Source organism: Hippocampus guttulatus, chromosome 13 (assembly GCF_054856545.1).
Source record: "Hippocampus guttulatus isolate MCC_2025c chromosome 13, RoL_Hgut_1.0, whole genome shotgun sequence".
In the NCBI taxonomy this organism is placed as follows: Eukaryota; Metazoa; Chordata; class Actinopteri; order Syngnathiformes; family Syngnathidae; genus Hippocampus; species Hippocampus guttulatus.
The window spans coordinates 12,200,032-12,225,907 of record NC_141273.1 but is presented as its reverse complement, the minus strand read 5'-3'; the positions used below and the strand labels follow the sequence as shown (position 1 = coordinate 12,225,907).

Genomic DNA, 25,876 nt, shown 5'->3' with positions numbered 1-25,876 from the left:
GCTGCTGCTACCTACTGGTATGGAAGAGTACAGTACTACACAATTACTCTGCCAGGCGATAGACCGTACAGGCATACATATTGGATAATTTCCCACGTCACACCTGACAATAGTGTGCTGCGGCACAGGGTTTGAAAAACACTGGTATACTGTTTGTTCCATGCCTCTCCTTCAAAATCAGCTGGGACAAGCTCGAGTATGCCCTTTTTATTTTTAACTTCGACGCATTTTGAATTTTCATTTGTTTTGTGTTTTTAAATCTCCCTGTGTGTGATGGCTGTATTGAAGCTTCCTCTTCCTCATGAAAGGAGAATTCTTTAAAACCCTCCACTCTCCTCCACAGTGCCAAATCTTCCTGCTTGTGACCCACCCACAAACAAGGCTCATCATGCTGCGAGAGAGCTCCAAGGCGTGGAGCAACGGCTCTGAGGCCTACAGCAGTGACCCGGAGGAGGATGAGGAGGAGGAGGAGGAGGAAGAGGACATGGTGTTTGGGGAGAACGACCCGGACGGCGTCGGCGAGGAGATGATGGACCTGAGCGACCTGCCGACCGCGCTCTTCGCGTGCGGCATCCACGAGATGGTGTTTGAGGATGACATGGACAGGGTGAGTCAACTGATTTCTACAAGAGTACAAGTGAAGTTCTGGATAAATTTATTGGGGGTTTTGTGTGTGTGTGTGTGTGTTGAGTACTTCAGCTCTTTAACCGCATGATTTTTTCTGTAGCATGTTGTTTCAATTGTGTGAATTCTTGATGCATGTGTTGGTACTTTATGGTCCTTCCCATTTTAACTCATTCACTCCCAAAGACGTTTTTAAACGTCTTTTCAGACGTGGTCTAGAATTGGCTGGTACTGAATGAGTTAAGTTCTTTGATGCTATCTTGTGGTTAGGTTAGTCACTTGTATGTTATTTGTGGATTTTTGCTATTTGCGACATGGCTTGGTGCCTATTCACTGTACTATAGATCAGACCAGAATGTGATGCAGCATAACCTCTTTTAGTTCAGTGTCCCTGAAATTGCAGCAATCGTTTTTCAGCAGGTTTCCTGGAAAAATAATAGCAAGTCTTGTAAGACTTTAGCCTGTTGGGCAGCCAAAGTGTTAACTCCACACTGACATCCATCCTTAGAACCGTTTTCAAATCCGCTTATCCTCACAAGGGTTGCGGGCATGCTGGAGCCTATCCCAGCTGTCTTCGGGCAGTAGGCGGGGGACGTCCTTGTCCGGATAGATAGGTGGCGCCATTTCAAAAAAACAAAAGCACCAAGCACCATGGATTAGTTGATCTGGCGGCTCCTCGATTCCCACGGTCCTACGCGTAAGTGATAGCTTACCGGTTAATCTGTGCTTGGTAAGCGTGTCCCTACGTAGGCGCCATGTTCGTGATGTCGTTTTGCACATTGCACGTACTGGCACCTACTGCGGAAGTGCCTTTTGCATCTGCATGCTGTCCTCTGTTACGTCCGCCTTTCCTCTGTCTGAGCAACGTGTCGGCACAACATCGGTCTGTCGTGCAGACCCCTCATCGGAGTCGCGCAACAGATTTTTGCATGCACAAGGCGACGACCCGCATTATTAGGTGCCCTGTCCATTTTTAGACAGATTTAAGACTTTTTTTATGTGTGTCTTATGGTTGTGGAAATACTTTTTTATTTAAACACCAGTATATTAGAATCACTGCACCATGCTTGCTTAGAGGTGAATTAAAAAAAAAAAACGGCCTTTTAATTTTCTGCCCCTTTAATCCAATTATGCTGTCCTGTCAAGTCTTCCCGGCCAGCATGCTTTACATCTCTTGACTTAAGTAACCACTCGGTTCAATGCTTCTCCGTATAAGTCTTTCTCTCTGATCGCACTTTAGCAACTCTCCTCCGCGCGCTTTCTTTGATGCCATCTTTCCATATTTATGGGGAAAAGAAAAATCCCTTTAAACCAATCACTCTTGTTTTGTGAGTCTGCCGTTTTGCCTCCCCTTTTTCCCTGCCTCATTACAATTCCAACTGCCTCTTTTTAAGTGGAAATGCCACCCTCGCACCCTTCAGTCGGAGCGTGTCAATAGATTTCTCTCCTATGTGCGGTTCAATTAAGCGAGGCGTGCTATAAATAGACATTTTGACATTTGTTTCAACTTTTCAGAATGAGGACGCGATGGTTTGGAAAGGGAAGGGAAATCATGGCACAAAATGGTTCTTCTTTAGAGGCTATTTTTTGTTTTTTTTGTTTTTTTTTTGCTTGCAGAGGCGACAATTGATTCTACAAGCACATAACACACAAAGACAGCATGTTGTGGTCCTTTTACAGCCGGGCTGGGGAACCCCCATATGGACCCATGAGAACATCTAATGCCAGCCACCATGACATTTTCCAAAACAAACCATTTAAAGGGGGCATTGTGCAAAATTCACTTTTGAATTGGTTCTCCGTCTTCCTCCCACATTGCGAAAATGTGCATTTTCGATTCATTGAAGACTAAATTGTTGGTTCCCCAACTTTTTCCACAAAAAAAATTACTAATCTCCCAAAGAACCGCCATCATAATTAGGGCTCGGAATTAAAAACAATTTATTTTCACGAAGCCAATAATTATGTTCCTGGGAATGGCTTGTTCGCTTCCTCGACAATTCCTCTGAGTGAAGACGTCACATGCAAGAATTGTATTTTGTTCTGAACATTCCCAACATGGCACTACCGTACAGTGTAACCCTCCATCATCTAAAGATCGTTATTTTGATGTGCGGGATATCAGGTTAGCGCTGCGTAGCATCCAAGACGGTAACACGACAACAGTCCCCTTTTTATGACATCGTCCTTGTGCCTTACTCTCCACGCATGATGAATCAACCCCCGCTTTATCCAACTTTTACATTATCGAGACAGTTTGGTTTTGTTTTGTTTTTTTCATAAATTTCGCAAACTGACCACTTACAGCGCAATGACAGACATCAAGTAAAAAGGTGCCCCAACTAACAAACAAGCATAACATTGAGGGACAAGTTAACAAACATTTTTTTGTTTGTCTCTGGGCTCTTGGCTCTCTCCCAGCACTGAAAACTCCTTCCCGTGCGCTTGTATCGGAGGACAGACTGTTTTAGTCAGCACACGCTGTGTTTTTCCTGAGACAAGAGAAGGACAGAGGCAAACAGCCATACTGGTAAGATGGTTTTGGCTGGCAGTAAAAGCATGTCCCTTTCTTCTGTGTAACCGGAGAGGACCTTTTTGCTTTCACTTTTATCTGCATCATTTTACTTCCCTGAACTGTATGTAAAATATGATATAAAAATGACACTGGAGTAGGACATAGATACTAACTGGTTAAAGTAAATTTTTTTGTATTAATTGTTACAGAGAACGGATAGATGGATAAAAGTCCTCGCTCTCCGCACCACTATTCGAGAACATGTACGGCACATTGTATGATGGACGTGTGTTTGCGCAAAGTAGAGGGACAAATTGATGTTAGAGGGAAAGGTCAGCTCGGCCATTTATATTGTCACTTTGTCCCTGACGGTGGTCAGTCAGCGGACATGAGGGCTAATCAGTGCAAGGCAAAGCTGCTGCTGCTGATATCAATTGAAGAGCTCTTCAATCTCCCTTGTGCAATCAAGCACAATTACTTTGAGTCCATACTGGCGAGATAACCATAAAGCAAATCATCTTGTTCTTATGCGAAAGGAAATGCGCAACACACCAGAGAAGCCGAGCACCTCATAAACACAGTACAGCGTTTTCTCGTCATATTGAGGTTCGTTGTTTATGCCCGCGTAATAGCTCTTTTCATAATGTTGGTAAACAGTAGTCGCCAAGGTTCTTCCGCTTGGCAGAACTGTGACTGACCGCATTGGCATCGCAATTCTCACATCTGTTGAACTTGTGAGTTTTTGACGAGTTTCGTGAACGTCTTTGCAGAATGCGTCCCAGAGCTGCTGTTTGGATGGGAACGACCTCCTACCCTCATCGATCTTTTGATTTAGGACGTTCCAAAGGTTCTCGATAGGGTTCCGGTCAGGGGAGGATGGAAGTCCCACAATTATTTATTTTTTACAATAATTCCTGGCATATGGCATAATTAAGGTGACAAGAGGCTCTTTTGTGTGTTATCTGGGCATGCATGTATCGGTGCCGTGGGCAATATATTTGCATCTGTCAGACTGCAGTCTATATTGTTCTGTTGGCCCTGGGGACAGGAGGTGGTGGTGTTGCGGTGTTGGTTCTATGAGGGTGCGAGGGGTGGGTTGGATAGCAATGTACGTGAGGGAGCGTGGTACACCCCAGGCTGAAGGTCAGACGTGATGCGCTGCGGAGTGAGTGAGTACCGCTGGCCCCTACTCCTGCTGCGGCCTCATATCAATTTGCGCAAGAGGGATGGGAGGTGGGGGGCGCTTCATTTTGCTTCGTGACCGACCTCTGTAGTCAAATGACAATGTAAAGAAAATGTCATCTTTTCGCACACGGGCATGAACGACTGGGGTGGAAGCCGGTCTCCAGTTGCCCACTTCACAGCGGTGATCTGTGATTGGGCGGTTTTACTTTCATAATCCACCCGTGGTCATTTCAAGCGCAGTGGGCCTCTTGCGCAGTGATTTTTAAGGGAATGGGAAGAGTTGGTTCAATTGGCGAATCATGCCCACCAAGTCGCAAAAACGACCGACGACCACGCGTCTGCAAAAATACCAAAACTTGGTCTAGCCCACCCCTGTGCAGATTTACGTTCTCCCTGTCCTCGACTCGCACTGGGCACAAAAATAGAACCCATAATATTCATGCATCCAACCTTCAGATTAAGAGTGTCAAGGAAAAGATGTCTGCGCTCAGAGCGATTATGATCAGTCTTGTGCACGCTCGCCTCAGTAAAAGTGACGCTCAGCCCCACCCCCCATCCTGCCCGGTTTCTCACTGGCAAGACGGCGAGTGATTATAAAACCGTACTACTCAGAAATGTCACGTAAGCCTCTGTGTGCAGTTCTATTTAAATCAAGATTGTTCCGCAGCTCAGCCAGCTCTAAAAAAAGCCACGGTCTGTGGGCGTGTTCAAGAATAGAACATTGCAATAAAGCAAGTTAGGAGTTGCATAAGGCATGCAGACGATTTGCATGCCAGAGGTTTTGTGGAGATCCATTAAGTTTATCAGTTTGTGAAATGTGTTTCGGCCATTGGATTGTGTTTCCTGTACGGACTATAAAGGCGTGTCTTGGATGAGCTCCATCTTTTGTTAAATGTGTGGCAAGACGATTTGAAAAAAGAAGCATTTAGATTTTTACATGTCAGTAATGACACAATGTTACTTAAAAGTGTTATATGTGAAACGTCTTCCATGTTCGAACCCTGGACCTCTGTACTGTGAGGCGGATGTGCTAACCACTTGAACACCGTACTGCTGTATGATTACAAATGAATGTGGTGTTTATTCCACAAAATCAAAAAGTTGAGCATAAGTGTTTAGTCTGTAAAATAAGGTAAAATTAAGAATGAAGTAAAAAAAAAACCCATACAAATAACATTTTGCTAGTTAAAATATGACTGCCGTAGAGGTGCATGAGTTCGAATCAGCTTAACATGTACACAAATCTTCCCAAAAACGCGTAGGTTAAAGACTACAATGGTACCTCTACTTACGAACGTCTCTTCACATGAAATGAAGTTACGAAATGCCTCAATGGGAAAATATTGCCTCATGTTACGAAAGAAATTTCAATCTACAAAAAGTAAAAATACAGGATGGGCTGCTACTCATGTGGCTGCTACTAAAAGTTAGATGACCATAATTTTTCTTCTTTATTCTTTGTTTTTTTTTACACATTATGCACAATTCTCATTTATTGTACAATAATATATTTGTAACATTTGTTCCATATTTTGATGCTGCAGAAAATATGCATGTCTGAATTTTGGGCAGGGGGGGGCTTGTAACGGATTAGGGCATTTACATGGAAAACGCGTCTCTACAAATCTTGTTAAGAAATTTCTTCCAGAACACATTCATTTCGTAAATAGAGGTACCACTGTACCATTAATCCTCAGAAAGTTGCGCATATTTAATATTGTCACGTTGCGAGGTGGACCCCAAAAAGCAGGCAGGAGGGAGGAGCAGGGTGTATTTGAAGAATTGTATTTAAAACAAAGAAAACTACATCCAAAACAAACAAAGTCCAAAGTATCAAACAAAAACCATGACTAAAGCTAAAACATAATGAACTAAACATGACAGAAACTAAGATCAAACAGCAACACACATGACGGTAGCAAGAAGCAACACACATGACGGTAGCAAGAGCAAGAATGACCCGACACCGAGTGTTCGGGCTGGGAGTCCTTTTAAAGCCCTAATTAGTTATGACCAACAGGTGTGCAGCTGCCGGGGGAGCCCTACAGTGCCACCTGTTGGTCCCTAAACCGAATCATGACAGTACCCCTCCCTCAAGGGACGGATCCCAGACGTCCCAAAGTTGTCCAAAAGGGTTGCCTCGCCGGGGAACAGGAACTAAAAGCGACGGCAATCCTTTTGGCTGGGCGTGGCCTGACGTGGACAGAACTCGACGTAACGGGGGACATGGAACAGCCGGACGTGAACAGGGGCTCGGCCTGACGTGGGCGTGGACGTGGCACGGCTCGTCGTCGACGTGAATGTGACTCTGCTCCAACAGACACGTGACGAGCCTCGGCTCAACGTAGACGGGGCTCGGCCCACCGTAGACGCGGCTTGACGAGACGAAAACAGGACAGCCGCATCCCCAGCGCTGCCTGAAAGGGGAAAGGGTGTCGGCCGCAGACGCGCTCCGCCAGGCACATGGTGGAATAGGGAACAGTCCTTAGTACCTGCGGGGTCCAGGTGGTCGGGTCATTCTGTCACGTTGCGAGGTGGTGGTGGACCCCAAAAAGCAGGCAGGAGGGAGGAGCAGGGTGTATTTGAAGAATTGTATTTAAAACAAAGAAAACTACATCCAAAACAAACAAAGTCCAAAGTATCAAACAAAAACCATGACTAAAGCTAAAACATAATGAACTAAACATGACAGAAACTAAGATCAAACAGCAACACACATGACAGTAGCAAGAGCAAGAATGACCCGACACTGAGTGTTTGGGCTGGGAGTCCTTTTAAAGCCCTAATTAGTTATGACCAACAGGTGTGCAGCTGCCGGGGGAGCCCTACAGTGCCACCTGTTGGTCCCTAAACCGAATCATGACAAATATAAGGTTCCCGTAACTCTCCAAAAGGTTGCTTGGGTTAAAATCAGACGTAAAAACCCCAAATTTGAGCTTGTTCATGGAAGACCAAAGCTTTTAAAAAGCTGCTCAAGTTAAATTACAACCACACTAAATTTTCCTGGATGTGCTGTTAGTTTCATTTGTTGTATGGTAACCCATTTCTGCTGCGTGTTGTTCTTGTCCATTATTCTCTTGTCGTTTTTTTTTTTCCTCCAGTCGGTGTAGTGCTCCAAAATAATTTGCTTTCCTGTGGCCTCTGTTTATTCCAACAGTTGTGCTCCTTACCCACAAGTGTAATTTCCCCTCACTCTCTCGGTGTTCATTCATGCTTAACGCCCTTCGAGTTCGACTCGAGTTCGCCAAATTGAGGAGTGTGCAATTTCGAAAAACTGGAGCACTCAAGCTGGAATCCTTTTTCTTGCATCTTTGTATGCCTCCTTTCCAAAATGACATCCATCTCTCAGAAATTGACCGCCGAAGCGTCTTAGACAGCCTCGGGCCCTTTTCTGACCTGATTTATTTATTTTTTCCTCCCTCTTGTTATTATGTCTGGCTTTCTTAGCCATGGTGCATGAATGCGGTTCGGCGAGTTCGCCTGAACGCTTCCAACATTTGACCTAAGTTTTTAAAACTTTTTTTTTTTTTTTAAGCAAAGCAATCATCAGACGCGACGGCATGTGATAGCGGCCCCCTTCCTTATTTTCTGTCTCTGTCTCGTTCACACAAAGATGCCAGCTCATCCTGACGGCCCTTAAGCTGTTGTTGTACTGGGTCAAAACCCTCAACAGCTGCTTGTGGCCTACCAGATGTGAGGTGTCGGCCAAAACCAGACGACACTCGTGTTTGAAATATCAAGTTGTTGGCTTTTTTTTTTCTCCTTTTTTTCTTTTTTCAAAACTATTCAATAGGCATTGTCCATTAAGTGTCATGTGTCATCATTATTCTTTGTATTCTGGACACATCTTGATTATCAGACACAGTAAGGATTTTACTGGCTAATTTGTTTAAAAAGTGATCAGTAGGAACTGCAACTGTGTGCGGCAGTCAGCAAAAGTGTGTCGAGTGATTTTCACCTATGAACAAAAAATTGCCTTTGAAAAATAGTCTGAGAGCTCTTGCCACCCTTTATCGGGTACTAGCTTAGCGGCTAGATGCTTGACACTACATCGGAGGTCACCAGTGTGGTGCCCGTAGGCACCAGTTAGCCCCCAAGCACCATATGAGTAACCCTGTGGGCCTGTTCTAAAAATAGCTCACAAGTGATGAGATATGGTGCTTTTCTAGGAATTTGGTCTAGGCGATTGTTTAAAAATGTAAACACTGACAAAGACTTTTAGAAACAGTTTTGCATATTGATATTTATCAGTTGTTTGTTCTTCCCATGAAAGGGTATCATTATTTATTCATAACAGCATATAATAGTAACAGTCATAAAGATCGTTTGAGCCGATTTGTTATTTCCGTGTGTAACTGGTAGCCCTTCGCATGACCAAAGAAGTAGCTCTCGGTTTCAGAAAGGTTGCTGACACCTGCGCTAAGCTAACACTGGCAGCAGACGCTGTATGTCAAAGTCAAGGTCATTAGTAATTATTATTCTTTTAACTACCTTAATTAGTGATTGAACATGATCGTGATGATATTGGTGGCAACATTTTGTGAAGGCAATATAAACTGGCCCCAAGATGAGTCAAGACAGCTGCCACGCCACCAATTTCAAAATAAAAGCATAGCGGGGTATTGATGTCCATTGGTAAGCTTGGGTTTATTTTGAAGTTTTCTTCCTCATCGCGTGTTACAGACGAGTCATTCATAGCATGAACAAGCGTTGCTGCGGCTGCGTACAACAAAAAAAAGGGGTACTCAAGGGAGAAAAAGAACTCCTCCAGTATTTATTTTTCATTGAGATACTCAAATTACTCAGACTCATTTTACCTCTAGCGTTCGATTGATGATAACCCGCATGCTGGGCACCACCATATTGGAAACCCATGCCTTAAATTTCGCCCGTGTTCAAATAAGACGACCTGTAACATAAATGATCCAAAAGATGCGCAGTTTAAAATAAAACAATCCTAAATCTTTGCCTCAAAAATTCCACAGATTAGAATAAGACTACTGAAAAACCTCCAAAAGGTGCACTACTGTAAATCTTCCAAATTTTCGCCTAGGTTAAAATAAGTCGACTGCAAATCCTCAAATAGTTGAGCAAGTTAAATTTCAAATGTACCTAAAAATAATGTGGAGCTTATAGACCAGAGTCTGCCCTTTGAGGACCCGCATCTTCAGTCGTGTTTTGCACCTTCCAGGACCTATGTGTTGCTAGTCTTTTCTATCGTCACTCCACTACTCACGCCTTTCATCCCTTCCCTGTCTTTCTCCCCCCCATGTGGATGTTTCACTCCGTCCCGTTATTCGCCTTCCAGCTTCCTGCGCCTGAATGTGGCTGCTTGCTTTATAAATAGCTTGGCCTAGATTAGAGCAGCTGCATTGGCGCTGACACCAGGAGCTCGTTTGGCAGCCCGCTTGGCATTGAGGGGGTTGTGTTTAGGTGCGCGCACGCGAGCGTCGGTGTACGTACACATGCAGGCTGGCTTGCGAGTGACATGACATTGACGCCCGCGCTGCACTAATGTGATGTGCATTTGCGATGTCAGACATCTATTTTGAGGAGGGGCTGAGTGTTCAGAATCCACACGTGGGGACAGCACACAGAGTTTGTGTTTTTTGTTCGCTAGGCCTAAAGACAGTTGACCTTGCTCTCACATAGCATATGTACGCTTGTGGTGATCCACGACCCTGATTTGTAGAGCTCCACTACGGCATACAAATTATTTCTCATCAGTTAGCCTTTTAGACTGCTTTGTTCACCCGCTGTAGTGTGCACAGGCACAAAAGCTTTTAGTGTACAAGATTTTTTTTGCATTGAGGTCTTTTTCAATGAATGCCAATGGTATGATATGTCTTTCCATATCATACCAGACATACAGCGCATTGGTGGATTTTTATTTTTTTATTTTTCCATGCTCACCTTGAAAAATGCAATATCTTAATTTTCTCCACTTGCTGACTGTCAGATCGTGAGAATTGTGAATGAGCAGAGCTGGACTGTAGGGAGGAGGGGGTTTGTAGGCCTGGGGTTTTGCAAAAATGAGGCCACACAGAAGGGAAAAATGCTTCATCATCCATAGCTATCCATCCCACTTCTGGGCAGTGACAAACACAACAGGTTGCAGCATTTTGATAATCCATGACGTTTAAGTGTATAGTCCTGTATGTCCTCTGTTTTCAATTGGCAAGTGTCGTCTCACAAAAAAAAAAAAAAAAATCCACAGGTTTACAGTGAACCCCCACTTAAATTGAGTTTGGAAGGGAGTCGACAGCGAAATGAACCAATCAGCGAAAAGCAACCGTGTCGTCAGCGGCTGGGGTTTTCTAATGACTTTGTGTGTACCCGGTTATTTAAAATGATTTAATGCTAAATGATGTTCACGAAGTATTGTCTCTCCCATGTGCCGTTTTGAATGAGGATGGATTTCTGCCGCTGAACAGCACGATATACGATACGTCACACCAAATACACAGATGTGATTTTTAGACACCTTGTTTTGGAACGGGCCCACCCGCAGAAGAGGGTTTTAGTATTATTTCCAGATGCACTTTCCTAGTGGGTGTGGCTTGTCAAGCTATTTATCAGAGGGATACGTTCCACACCCACCTGCAATCGGTGAAATCAGCAAAATACAGTTCATATAAAAACCCGTTTTTTTTTTTGCTTGATTTTGAACTTTTAAAATTGTTTAAAATATCAATATCAATTGAACACACTTTGCAAAACATTGCAACTGTATTTGAAGACATTACAACACATGTATAGAAAATACGCTCTGTATTGTAGTGTTTGTTTGTTTCGAGTGTGCTCCGGGAACTAATTAAATTTTTATCTCAAAGCACTTCGGTATGATTAAAAAAAAAAAAAGCTGACATGCAGGGAAGCCACAATAAGTGATATAACAACGATCGACGTTTGACGACACGGTATGCTCTGGAATGACTTGCGATCAGTCTCAAGAATCAGCTGGGATGGGCTTCAGCTCACCCGCACCCGTAATGAGGACAATGGATGGAAGTGACTAACGTTTAATGAGCTAAAATAAAGTAATGAGTAACATTAAGTTTAAAATGGTATGTTTATTTCTTTCTTTGTTTTTCAGTACAGAAATGTCGCATTCGTCCTCCCACAGTCCACTCTTATTCCGTTCTGCCCTGCATGGACACACGAGGGCATAAATAGACTCAGCACCTACAGCGTTTATATTAATGTCTTATTGGGGACTTAGCTGCTTCACTCAGCCAGGCAATTATTATGAAACGAGCGATTGGGATGATGAGAGTGACGGAAAGAAGACATGGTATGCTTGGTGATTATGCAACGGCGCGTCTGTGGGATTTTTGTAATGACTGGTGCTGAGCTGCAGTGGAAAGTGTCTCACCGCGTGTCCTTGTAATGAAGGAAAGAGGCGCCTCGTTGGCTGCTATGTGAGTGACAATGTTGTAGCTCGCGTAATCCCCAGTCAACAATGCTGCTCGTCAAATTTACATATTTAATTTTTCCATTGACGTGTTTTATTGTGCTTATTACCTGCAACGGCCATGACATGGCCATGCGTTCTTGAGCTCGTCCAGCCTGGGAGCTAACGGCTGACCATTATGTAATGTTGCTTCAATGTTGAGGCGCTGTCCCATTTCAGTACTCTAGGTGGAGGAAATGCGCTTTGGGTGTCAAGTGCCACACAATGTTTCTGCTCCATCTTTTGGGTCACTGCTCCATTTAGCGCCAAAACAAGCAAACTGTGTTGATGAATAGGACCATCCCTTTTTTTTCTCTATGAAAATGTTGTGACATACAGAGAAATCCGAAACGTATTCTGATTCTGAATCTTCTTAAAATACAAGGTACAGTACACACATGCATCATCTGAGAATTTTTGCTCCTTTCCAGTCAGAAAACAGCAAAGACCTGATGTTCAGCTGTCTAAAAGATTATTCTGATTGATTTGGAGTGGGTTAAACGTCTTTTTTTTCCTCCAAGCTCTGCTCATAAAATGGTCGAGGCAGACAATCGTAAATGTTTAAACCTGTCTAGGATTTACTATGTATGCATGTGGTAAAAACAAAGTGGGACTGAGCCAACCAGCAATTTGGATACCTTTTGGCACCGTGCTACCTCCCACAGGTCTAGCTTGGTACTACAACAGACAGGTATTCAACTCCCAAGTCATGGGTGGAGAATCTGTATGGGGTTGGTATTACAAAGACATATTTTTGGGAAGAGGCAGCAAACAAAAATTGCACTTTGCCATTTCACATTTGATGGATGGGCAGTAGTATTGGTTGTTACGAAAGAAAAATCTATCAACAGACAGACTATTTTATATCATTAAAATTATGTACCACAATACATTTTCAGTTAGAGCTACATCACACTGTCACTGCTTAACTTTTCTCACTTTATTTTGAAGTGACATGAAACAGACCTGTATCATTTTTTTTAAATGGCAGTGTTTTGTGGGGGCTGCTAAAACCTGGCTGCTTTTTGTGTGGGGGAATGCAAGGGTGAACACTGAAGCACGTGTGGCACACAACCATCTTTTTTTTTCATCCAGTCTCTTTATAACCCCACTTCCACGACTGTAAAGAAAAAAAAGCGGAATAAACCGGACCGTGGCTTTCTTTCTGCAGTATTCCTTTGCGCGGCTCACTTCACTTGTGGCGTAAACGTGAGCGTGCTGATGACGTCAATGTGGCACTGAGGGGAGGGGGGGGGGTGAGGAGGGGCTGTGAGAGTTGTGGCTGTGCTGCAGCATCACTCAGCAGCTCTCCTCCAGTCCACCGCGCACCCATTCGCACGCGCCGTCAGTCTCGTGGACTTTTCAGTCGACCGCAAGCTTGCGCGGGGCGCACAAGCGAATCGATTTTTCTTCATCGTCTTTCTCTCACGCAATCCCACCCGCGCGAGGGGAATGCCATCGATAAACATGAAGCTGGAGATGGTGACCATCATCGCCTGCGAGGTAGACGTCGAGGTGTTTACGTCATACAAAATGCAGGTACGATCTTGGGGTGGGGGGTGTGGGGGGGGGGCGGTCGCTGTCGCGAGCGCGTGGAATGCAGACGCGATGATATTTTATCAATGGGTCCACAAGGTTACGCGCGGCGCGCACGTTGCGCGAGGAAGGGGTGTGCTGGTAGTGCATCTTAATGCGGTAATGAGGCGCCGGTTGACGAGAGAGAATGCGCAACCTGTGCTCTCGGAAGGTGGCTTGGGTGAGGGGGGTCCGTGAGGGACACGTGCATGCGTGAGCTGGTGGGGGATAGTGAAGCAGATGAAGGCGCATTGTCAACTCCCCCTTAAAACCTATCAGCATTGCAGGTGCACACTTAGAAATCGGTAATCGGCCACAATAGTCGGTACACCTGCACAGTCCATATGACAAAATAATAATCATTTTGATGGATTTGTTGCTGCTTGTGGTTGTATAGTTCGCACAGCATAACAAGGAGAGCTGTTTCTAATCTTATCTCTCGTCCTTCTCGGTAGCCAAAATATTAGAAGAGGCGCCTGATGTGATGCAGAAAACTTTACATATTTTTACATGACGACATCTCTGACACTGGATCACAAAGCATCATTATCTTTGCGAATATTTCATTGGATCCGAGTTTAAACTGTGTGGGTATGTACAATATAGTTAACTTTCTGGCCAGGGTCTGAAAGCTTAATGTTGGACCCAGTGTACTTTCTATACAAATATGAAATAAACCTCAACCTAGACTTTTTTTTTTTTGGGAAAGCTTTTTTTCTCAATGCATTTTGATGTGCTGGGTCACTTTGCTAACTGGGCCCAATGCAAACGGACTGTGGCGTCCAAAAGGGAAATCTTTAAGATGAGCCTGATCACAGAGAACACCAAACAGACGGGACACGGCCTTGTCAGAGCTGAAGTGCTGCCCTCTTCTAAAGTTTCCTGTCGGGCAGCTCTTTTCAATTAACCTATGCCATTGTGACCCTGCAAGAAAAAAAAATGGATGCGCACACAATTAAAAGAACAGATGGAGAAGGGCTGACTTTCGAAACGGCACAAAGAACATGGTTAATCCTGGTTTTCTGATGCAGGAAGAAGGATCGAGTGTAACGGTAGATTAAATTCAGTCAGTCTAATCTTGTTTTATTTTATAGTCTAATTTTTTTCCCCAATATTATCGCTTAACAAGATGTATGCCTATCTGATGTCCCTAATCTCACAAGATAAGAAACAACCAGACAGGCTTGCAAGCAACAATGGATGGGCAGATGTGGGTTATTTAACCCTTTCAAGGACAGCGGTTACTACAGTGGACAGTTTATCAGGTTATCAGGTTACAGGGTGCATGAAAATGATCAGGGAGGATGTTTTAGGAGCTTTAAATGTATTGATTGCATTTTCCGATCCAATTAAGTTTGGGTTTGTGAACGTTACCGTCTTGACTTGGTAACTTTTCACCCAGCTGCTGTCTTCTCTGAAATGCTCCAAACGTGAACAGGATGAAGGTTTAGTGTGTGGATTCAAGCTGTGAGAAAATTCTCTGAAAGCGAGTCGACTGTTTTCAAGGTCGGATGGCTGTCGCACCACAACCAAATTGCGTCACTTTGTTTGAAACCATTACCCGAGTTTCATTCTCGACGGGGAAAAAAACAACCGTATGTTTGATGACCACAGATTGAAGTGTACTTGTGTGAAATTACCCTTTTGTTGGAGGAAAAGCAAAAAAGCTCTTGGCTAAGTCCCCGCTGGTTACATTGAATAATGAGCCAAACAGAGAGGCTATAGTCAGAACAAGTAGGTCGGACCATCACGGCAGAATAGACGCACTGGTGCGAGTCTTTGGTTTCGTTTGGCTTTGTGTCCATGCTGGGCAAAAATAAAGGCCGCATCCCTGTCGTGAGAGTCGATAAGCTCGTTTTTTTGCGGGCCGACGGCAGGCATTGTCATGTTTGTTTGCGACTCGGCCATCGTTACCTGTAAAGCGTCACGGCGTCAGCGTAACGCAGGACGCATGGTGAAGGTCAGGAAGTTCTTTAGCGGAGTCTGCTACAGGAGATGCTAACGCTCTGCTCTGATTGACGCTGTCAAAGACGTGTTCATTGAATAAGATGTTACTTATTGTTAGCAATTGTGTAGAATGGGCGTTTTAAATGATGTATTCATCCAGGGCACACAAATTAAACCTGCCGTTGGGGAACATGAAGGTTGGGAAGTTTGAAGGAAATCTGAGCATCAGGATGACCTTCATCACACTCATCATGCCTTTGGTCAGGTTTTAACCTTGTGGAGCTCAATCATGATCTGTTTTACGGCGAGTCATCAAATTTGGCGGCACACTGTGAAGACAATACAAGCGAGTGTACAGCGTGTTGTGGGGCTGGGCGTTGTTAAGAACCGCACCATTCGATCTGATTTCCGTTCTTCACGCTGCAATTTGATTTGGGCTTAAGCTAACAATTCTTTGAGTAATCGATTCATCTGTCGATTATTTTGTCAACTTAAAAAAAAAAGGGACTTTATTTTAAACTGGCAGTGAAGGAAATATTATATTTGGATTCAAGGCAAAGATAATCAGTCTGCTTCCGTTGAAGGAGCACAGACAGATACTTTTGAGAAGCGGATATTCCGAGCGTTGGTCCAATTTTACATTAAAAAACAACATCCAAATGACTAATCAATGATCAAAAATAATTATATCATAATGATCATCATTTAGTTGCCAATTCATCGAATACTTGTTGCACCTCTTGATTTGACATTGATTTAAAGTCTCCGATATTGATTTAGTAAGAAGCAGAAATACACCAACTAAGAGTTAATTTTGACAGTTTTGAATTGTTTAGCCCTGCCATGTAAACATGTCACGTCACATTTTTTTCAATGCACATGAACATACCCTCAGACTCTGGTACCTTCTGTGTGGCGACGGTGCTTGGTGCCTGCTTGATTTTAACTTTGCAAGGGAATCCAAAATGATCCCGAGGCTTTTGCTGCTGCTGCTTGCTTTTGTCACCACATAAATTTGCTCACCAAATGTTATGCTTTTAAAGCCCGGCTCTCACAAACGTTTTTGTAACGTTTTAAATGTTATGACAATTCATCAGCTTTGCTGCAATGCTTTGCCCACAAGCAATGATGAAAAGTCAATATCCTCTTAAAATAGTGTTCCCAATCTGTCTGGTTTACCTGTTTAAAATTTGGTAGGACAAACTCTTCCAGAATGAGTTTGCTTGTTTGTTTGTTTTTTGTTTGTTTTTGTTTTGTTTTTTTGAAGGAACCTTGAAACTGGCTGAATGGAATTGGGCGCTTTAAACCAAACGGAAAGATTGGCTTCAGGGGCTGAATTTCCAAAATGAATGCGCCAGCACACGCCTGCCAGATTTAGTGAGTTTTTAAGTTACAGTAATAACCTGAGAGGCTGAGTCTTACCGTAAATAGCAAAAAAAAAAAAAAACTGCCAGTAAATTGAATCACCCCTCCCGGCTTTTTTTTCTTCTTTTTTTAAATTTTATGAATGCCTATATTGAGAATCTGTTCTCAATTGCCATTACTAGGTCAATAATGGTTAAATATATAAAATAACATTTCTGAATGAATTAAATAGGAACCAATAATAATAACAAGCTATCAACAACAAAAAGCTAAGATGTGTTTCCTCTGTGGATCTTTATTATTTTCTGATTAATTTAGAGTCACGGTTCTGCACCGTAGCTAGCTGCGCTAGCTAGCCAGCTACGGCTAGAAGCTAGCCGGAATGGCGCAACATAGCCTGGCGCAGAGCATTGCCCGATAGTAGTGATTTTAGTTTTAGTTGACGAAAACTGATCACGTTTTAGTCTCGTTTTTGGCAAAGATACCTGATGACATTTTAGCAGAGTTATCAAGGTTGGCTTTCGCTACAGGTGCTACTACTCTATCGGCAGGTAAACAAGCTCATTCGTCTGCCCGTTGAGTGGAAGCAACTGTGGCAGGGTTTTTACTTTCTGGACCTAGATTTGTCACCTATATTTTAGTAAAAGTCCCAAATAGTCTAGATATACATGAAAGCAACATTTTCCTTCAGCCAAACCCAATTGTTACCTTCTCGACTCAAGAAAACATCAATTTCAGATGTGGAGGACGCTATGATTTGAAGTGTCATGTTCTACAACACATTTATTTTACCAGCTCATTCTCCTCTCCCTCATGTGATAAAGTTTTGTGAACAAAGATGTTTTGTCCAATATTCGAAACCTTGAAGCCATTTTTTACGCCGAGGCGATGTGGAGTCCAAATCTATACCATCGGACAAATTCGTGCCATCGAACAAAATTACCGTATATACCGTGCACACCTAAAAAACATAAAAGTCATACTTCATAGTACCGGTAATAAACATTTGTTCGGTGTCATTTTTTTTTCAAATGCAACACTTAAAGTAGTGTGGCTCTCTGGCAACTTTCCCGTTGACAGGAAAAATGTTCCCCACTCCTGCTTTACTGAACTGCCTGCCGTCTTATTCGTCCTTTTCCATTTGTTCAAGTCATTAAATCACATTCCAAATGGTTGTTTCTCCTGCAAAGTGCTTTCTCGCTGCCGCCCCGTCCCTGAAATGTGTTCCTTTCAATGAAGCAAGATCCAACGCAACAATGGCGGCGACTTTATGATCTTTTAGCAATCATTTGAGTAGTTCAAATCAAAATGATTACTACAGAGAATGCATTGCAAGCTGTTACACGTAAAAAAAAAAAAATGCAGACACGTTGACAATAGCATTCTTATAGATGGATGCTGTTACTGCTCGAAGAATTTCCGAGCACTCTCTGTCACTTTCCACTTGTCATAATCTCTCTTTGGAAATACGTCGCGGCTTTGTCGTTGCAGTAAACAATTTGATGACTAACGCGCTATTTATGGTTCAGCAGGACGTCTGACATGTTTTTGCTCCCGTTGTCTCGCCGCCTTTTGTGTGATCTGCTCAAACACGTCACCCCCTCTCAATTGTGACCATGTCAAAAATAAAGCGTCAAGCTCGGCATCATCTCATTGTGATGCTGTGACCATTTGGCAAATGTTCCTGAGGTTGAACAGTCATCTTTTTGCCATGAATGGAATGAAAAGTCTTGATCGTCGTCATGTAAGCACATATCGTAAAATTCCAGGCGCTGCAACTGATTAAACTGCGACTTAAAAATAGCAAACACGGGCAATAAAATAACTTGTAGAGCGATAAAAAAACCCACACTCACCGGAATAGAATGGAAGCGAATTACTCTGTGTTATTACAATTTCCACCCCCCACCCCCAAACAGCAGAAGGTGTACGAGTTTTCTGCCGACAGATGTCGACGTTTCTGAATTTAAATTGATATTAAAACTGTTATAGGTTCATAGTTTGTGGTATACTGACGGTTTAAACTATGAACACAGGCATTTATAAACAGTTTTATTGGGGAGGCATCAATTATTGCAGTTTTATGCTGTTCACAGCAGGACGCGGTACCCCTTGAATAACGGGGATGACTGTACCGGTTTTGGCGAGAAGCGAAGGTGATCCGTTTTTACCAAGCCACTCTGTCCCTTCTCAGAAAGTTTTGGATGCTTGCTGTTAGGGATGGGTGAGTACCGGTACGGCCTTATTTTTTACATGTCGCATACTCATGGAGGCTCCCGAAACCAGCCAGTGATGGTTTAGACGAAGAAAATCTGACATCACTTAAGTCCTCTTTGGCAGTAGTTGGCACTCTACTGCGGCAGTTTGACACATTTGTGAATCATCATGAAGTTTTGTTCACATTATTCACATTAACAAAATGTGAGTGTCATTTTAAAAATGGTAATGGTCAATGAAAGACCTATTTTTTTGGGTCATCCATTGAGGATATTTTTTTTCAAAGGCTTGTTCCCAAGCACGCGTGCTACTGTGTTCATGCAAAGTCACCATCAATGTCAGCAGGCATTGATTGCCGCTCGCTAAAAGCTGACATCCTTTGATATCATTGAGTCAGAGGACACTGACAGGCCTCTCGGTCATCGCTGATTAAAACGTGAATTAGGTCAAAATGTTAACATGATGCGGGACCTGCAGGTGACCGCCGCTGTCAGGATGCACTGTGACCCCTCTATGAGGCCCGGGGATGGAAGAGACTGCGACCAGATCAGGTTCTGCACTTTTGGGAAACCAGAGCCCGTGTGGCAGGGTTGAGCGATTCAGGGCCCAGAGAACTGCTAGGCTGCGGGGACTCAAGTGTGCCTGCTCCCGCGGCTTGGGCGGCTGGGCAGGTTGAGCTGAGCGACTCACACTGGCCTGAAACCTTAGAGATGTGCTGCGGCTCAGGTGTCCGTTGAAGGTTAGCGCTTAAACCCGTGCGTGTGACATAAGACAAAGGACGATGTCCTGGGCAGTGGATCTGGTTACCCTGCCATCAGAATATTCGTGGGGGATAGTGAACAAGCCCAGTAGCGAATAATTATGAAATATCAGCTACTGGCACCACCATACATTTTTTAAAAAAAATAATTGCCGGGAATAGTTTCAACAGTAAATACAGCCTATGACAAACCTAAATCAGTTTAATATTATTTCAAACTAATTTTACAATGTTACCATTAAAAATAAATGCTTAACAGAAGATAAGGTATTTTAAAAATTTCACCATAAGTACACATGTAATTTCCAATAGTATCAAAGACTATCCATAACTTCCACTAATAACACAGGCTAAACCAGTGGTAGGGAACTTTGGTCTCTCGAGAGCCATATCCTACTTGTTTCCGATCTCTTGCTACTTCACCACACCTGATTCAAACGATCAGCTCATCAGCTAGCTCTGTAGAAGCCGGAAACAATCGTCATCAATTGAATCAGGTGTGTTGGAGTAGGGGGAGAGCTAAAACAGGCAGGATATGGGTCTCGAGGAAACGAAGTTCCCTACCCCTAAACTAATGGCTAGCTATGATTTGCTAACGTCCATTGAAATAATTGCTTTGTTTGTGGGGAGCAACAGTAAGCACAAGAAAATTATGCTAATGAGATATGACAATGATATTAGTATGGTGAAATTGCTTCCAATGTATGCAAAGTGGATCAGATTTGGATGACGCTTGGTCTGAAATGCCCAAGCTTGTTGGAAAAGAAACGTTCGCCTACTTTGAAAGGGTCTTGGGTAGATTCTCACCTAAATCTAATGTGAACACAGCGCAGGAAAAACAATCAAACGCAAGCTTATGAAAACACATGACATTTTTGGGCAGCAGTAATGAAGCGGATTGCCAAGGGAGGCAAGGGGAGCCCAATTTTCCTGTCACGGAAAAATGATACATGCTGTTTATCTGAAAGAATCACTGTAACATTGCTTTCTATGGATAATAACTCAATTTGTACTCTGACAAGCTGCCATCTTGCCAGGCCTGAATCCAAATTGCATTTTTACTCCAATATGATCACCAACACCAGATATTGGCAGTCAACTACACTACCTTGATTAACTAAGTAGAAAATTCATCCATCGATATATTTTCTATCCCGCTTATTCTCTGTAGGGTAACAGATGAGCTGTATCCTATCCCATTAATTTTTTTCTTTATCCTCTGCAAAAATGACTAATATTAGAGCCGTACTAAGGAGCCGAGAGAAGCTGGGATGTCTCTGTGTACCCACTGTCATCTTTTTCACAAAATAATTGCTTTTACAGTATAATGATAATAATAATAAGATCTTCTCTTCTCTTATTATCTTATCTTATGTTTAACATTATGATAATGATTTATTCAAAATATTTATTTTTCTGTCGAGCATTGTTTTTATTTATTTCCAATTAATTGCAAGTTGCAAGACAAGTTAATTCATTCATTCTCGTATGTGCTTTAGTGGTTGTATAAACAAAAAGAGTACCAAAAAGTGCACCGTTAAAATACCGGATCGATAAGTAGTATTGTTAAAAATAGTCGTATCGATAAAATCTTCACGATCCGTTGTGTATCTTGCTTAACTGCCTCTCAGTCCCTTTATGGAATGTTGTGTTACTCATTGCATCTCTGCAACAACGCTGTGACCATGGCGCTTGGGTGTGTGATGTAAGAAAACTGGGTGTGAGACTGTGCGACCTAAGTGGCGCTGACCAGGAAAGGCTCCTACCTTGATACCACAAAAAAAGAAACAAAAACCCCAACATAATAACCAGATTGTTGATAAATAGGATTAATGTGTTTCACTGTACTGTAATCTGATTTCAATATTCCTATTTTGGTCAGACTGACCCCAAGAGAGAGCCCCCTGTCAATATGGCTCACCGCTCGGGCTATCGACCCCGTCGCAATAAACACTCGGCCCATTCATGGGCCTCCCTGGTGCATTTGTAGCCATCTCAATGTACACAAAGCATACTGAACTCATAGCTGCATGGGTTATAATATTGACAATAAAAGTCTCAACACAGGGGGTGCCCAAGTCCGGTCCTTGAGCGCCCCGATCCAGCCTGTTTTAGAAGTCCCCCATACCTCGCTTCCTATTTGTTTTTGAAAGGTAATTAAAAACGATGATCCACGTGCATGCGAAATTCATTTGCATAATTATTTCAGTTGAACGATTTCGGACTATCCTGTAGTACCCGTCCTTGACTCACCCTGAGGATCCGTGACCTAGATTGTTGGTTTTCACCCAGATCTCATTGAAACATGAGACGCTGGATTAGATTCTGCTAAATCCACACACGTGTCACAGATGACTGATTTGCCAAAGCGGGGTTAAAAAAAATAAATACATGAATAAACCCTCTGTATGTCCCAATTAGGCTTTGTTAATCTCGTTGTACCAAATGCTGCAATTCCAACGAAAATGTGAATTACAGTCAAGGATTGAAGCGACTTTCAGTGGTTTAGAATGTAGAATATTCCACAGAATTCCGAGTGGGTCGAATTGCCGGAAGGCAAATTTTTTTCAAATGTTTGTTGACACTGTTTTACATTGACAGTCACTGGTTATTTCAGTTTGTTGTCTAAAGGTCCAAGTCCAGCACGATGTCAGTTATGAGAAGTTGAATTACGTCAATGCATGCTCTCAGGAACATGAATTCATTCAATAAGATAAGAAAACATTTATTTGTCTCACAAGGGAGACAGGAAAAAGCCCATAAAATGTCAAATGCTTCATATTCAATGAGATTTTTACTGCCCCAAAAAAAGAAACAAGACAGAAGTAATATTTTCTATGACACTAAAAATGAACTCATCCCTGCAACTTTTGTCTTGTGTGGTTTCTTGGACTTGGGTTGTGTTTCCGTACGTGCAAAGAAAATGCGTTTAGCCATCCGTGTTTGTGCCGACGCAACCGGACGAACGCGGATATTTGTCAGTGAACCCGACACACGTTAGAAACCGGACGCCGGCTTTACATAAGCACACTCTGCAACCGCAATCGTCTCGTTACACCTATTTCCACCACTTTAACTGATCCATTCGCTTCAGGCTGCGAGGTCACTGTCTGCAACAGGATTAGATCCCCCGCATGTTGACGGGCGCCTGATCAACTATACTGTATCTCACCCTCGCCTTAATCTTGTTTGCTTCTGCCAGCGCATTTTATTATGATGCCGCTAGATATCAAACCTTGCCGACGCGCCCCGATAATATCAACCTGTTCCGACATCTCGGTTGATTTGAGTGTCAGAAGCTCGCCTGTGTTGTCAGTTGTGCCTTGATGCTCCCGGGATGAAAAGCTTTCCATTACTACCGGGGACATAACTGGCTCGTTACCCAGGGGGCAATCTGCCGGCAGATGGCTCGTCGGGGTCGCGGTTTTAGCGGACCGCACTTGACCGGCAGGGCTTTACGCTTTGTGCCGCATTCATGCAGCGCCAACATGCTCGCTGGGCTGCTTTGTCTCTTTCCACCTGTCAACTTTTCATCAGTAAGACCGTATAAATGTATCGTCTCAAAATTAGGTGATCACATAACTGCCCATGTATTTGATTAATATCACGCCATCCATTTTCTGTGTAGCGCTTGTCCTCATTCGGGCAGCTGATTTCGGACTACCTGGAAACCTAATACATGTTTTAGCAATGGAGGAGGAACCCACGGCGTCATATGGCGCATTGCTTAACCCTTTCAGGGACAGCGGTTACTACAGTGGACAGTTTATCATGTTATCAGGTTACAGGGTGCATGAAAGGGTTAAGGCTGGTTTGAATTGTTTCAGACATGTATGTGTTTGTGAGAAAAGGAAACTGTTGTTGTTGTTTTTTTTTCCATTCCCATGCCACACTGGAGCGTGGGTGTGATTCACAGCTTGCTGAATCGTAACCCTCGCTGTTTGTGTCAGAAGTAGTGGTGCGATTTTTGTCTATCTTGAAGCAGAATCTCATCGTGGCACTGGTGACCCTCCGAGCTAGCACGGCAAGCTTATGCAGCAATCTAAAGCTGCATTCATATTCATGCCAACTTCAAAGTAAAGCACTTTGACAAGTCACCAAGCATCCCAAATAGTCTTTTATTTACAAAATTTGGTGACCGGTTGGCTTTATTTTGCACATGGGATTCGACGGGGAGGGAGAAAGTGGAAATCGATGCTACATTTTTCTTTAAAAAAAAATAAAAAATAGAACCAAACAGCATCCACATAACTTCAATCCATGCCATCATACGTCTGTATCATGGAAACTAATTAATTTAGTTCCTTAGTTCAATTAAAAAAATAATCAACCTTTTTTATTTATTTGGTTTTATATTAATTTAGATGTGCTACATAGAGAGTGAAATATTTCAAGGTGATCAGTAGAGCTTACAGCTAACGAAAAATGTCAAGAAATTTGAATGTTACACTAAAATATCATGAAAAATGATTTTGAAAGAACTGCCATGTTTTTGTGGGTAAATGTATTTCACAATCCTGCCATATTTATGGCCACTTTGTCTAATTTCCATCAATATTCTCACAAGGATCTTGTTTTGTAACCGATAAACCTTATCAAATGTCTTTACACTAGATCCTAAGAGGTGATATTGACAATCTCGACATCCGAGTGCATTGTGAGTTTCGTTGCGTTGTGATGAATTCGCAGAGGACTATTTTCAGTGTCTGGGAAGACTCAAGGAACTGACTGACTCTCAGAGATAGTGCACATTTAATTAAGATTTGAGTCAAGATTCCCGCGGCAACTGGAGGAGATAGTGAGCCGGAGCGACACTGACGAACTCCGGTTCATCTCGATCCACCTGAATGCATTGAAACAGGAACGTGGCACCCTGTGAAGACTGCCTCAAAAGTCAGACCAAATTATCTAATTTTGTGAGACCTCAGCACAATGATCTAAACCGGGGGCGGGCAAAGGGCCCGAGGACCACATGCGGCCCGTTATGTTCTTTTATCCATTCCCATGCATGGCAGGCTGATTGAACACTCAAAATTGTCCCGAGGTGTGAGTGTGAGCACGGATGGTTGTTCGTCTGTGTTTGCCCTGCGATTGGCTGGCACGCTGTTCAGGGTGTCCCCCGCCTACTGCCCGAAGACGGCTGGGATAGGCTCCAGCACCCCCCGCGACCCTTGTGAGGATAAAGGGGATCGGAAAATGTTCCCTGTTGCTCCCGCGGCGCTGTCTGATTGAAGAAACATAGCATACATAGAATACATCAGGATGTTGGGGAAAGAGGAAATAGCATTGGGATGAAGAAAAAAAAAGATTGAAGGACAGTGACAGGAAGTTGGAAATCATGTTACCAAATTATCTGGAAAGAAAATGAGAGAAGTGTAGCAAAAGTCACGTCTGAGTCTCTGACGGAAGCGGTGATGAATCTCAGAGCAATATTAGCTCTGTCTCATCTCATGGAAAAACAATACAGGCAACACTGCAAAACAACTTGAAATATCATCCATCCATCCATTTTCTGATCCGCTTATCCTTCTAAGAGTCACGGGGTGTGCTGGAGCCTGTCCCAGCTGTCTTTGGGCAGTAGACGGGAGGACACCCTGAACTTGTTGCCAGCCAATCGCAGGGCACAGATAGACTAATAACCATTCACGCTAACATTCATACCTAGGGACAATTTAGTGTGTTCCGTTAGCCTGCTATGCGTGTTTTTGGAATGTCGGGGGAAATCAAAGTACCCGGAGAAAACCCACGCAGGCACCGGGAGAACATGGAAATTCCACACAGGAAGGCTGTAGCCGGAATCCAGCCCTGCACCTCTGCGCTGTGAGACCGGCGTTCTAACCAGTCAACCACCGGACCGCCTCGTAATGTCATAATATTCCAAAATGGCCTTCATGACTAGGTAGAAAAACCGACTGTGTACAAAAATGTAGATCCATCCCGTTTTTGTCGCACTTGTCTTCACTGATCTCACGGGTGAGCTCGAGCCTTTCCCAGATGACTTTGGGTAAGAGGTGAGGACCACCATGGAGTGGTTGCCAACAGAGCAAAACCACGCAAGCACGGTTTCTTTTGAATTTCATTGATTTCTCAATAATACAGCAGTGATGGGCAACTGGCGACTCACAGTCCGATGGTCCCTAAATTAAGGTTGTTCATCACGGTGCCCTAGCGGTTCGCACGAATGCCTCACAGTTTTGAAGTTCAGGTTCAAATCTCAATCTCAGATTGGGAGTTT

General features: G+C 43.3%; 1 protein-coding gene across 2 annotated transcripts in view; it reads left to right on the top strand.

Moving 5' to 3' along the window:
• Positions 1-25,876, top strand: part of rcan3 (regulator of calcineurin 3) — a 38,167-nt gene that overhangs the window by 1,447 nt on the left and 10,844 nt on the right. Inside the window, exon 2 of one of the 2 annotated variants that reach the window (XM_086127939.1) lies at positions 344-607. In XM_086127939.1, coding sequence (XP_085984065.1) covers positions 389-607 — 219 coding nt within the window. In that variant the 5' untranslated portion in view covers positions 344-388. Of the gene's footprint in view, positions 1-343; positions 608-13,075; positions 13,317-25,876 lie in introns of those variants that run through there. The other variant, XM_086127940.1, reaches the window with a different exon arrangement.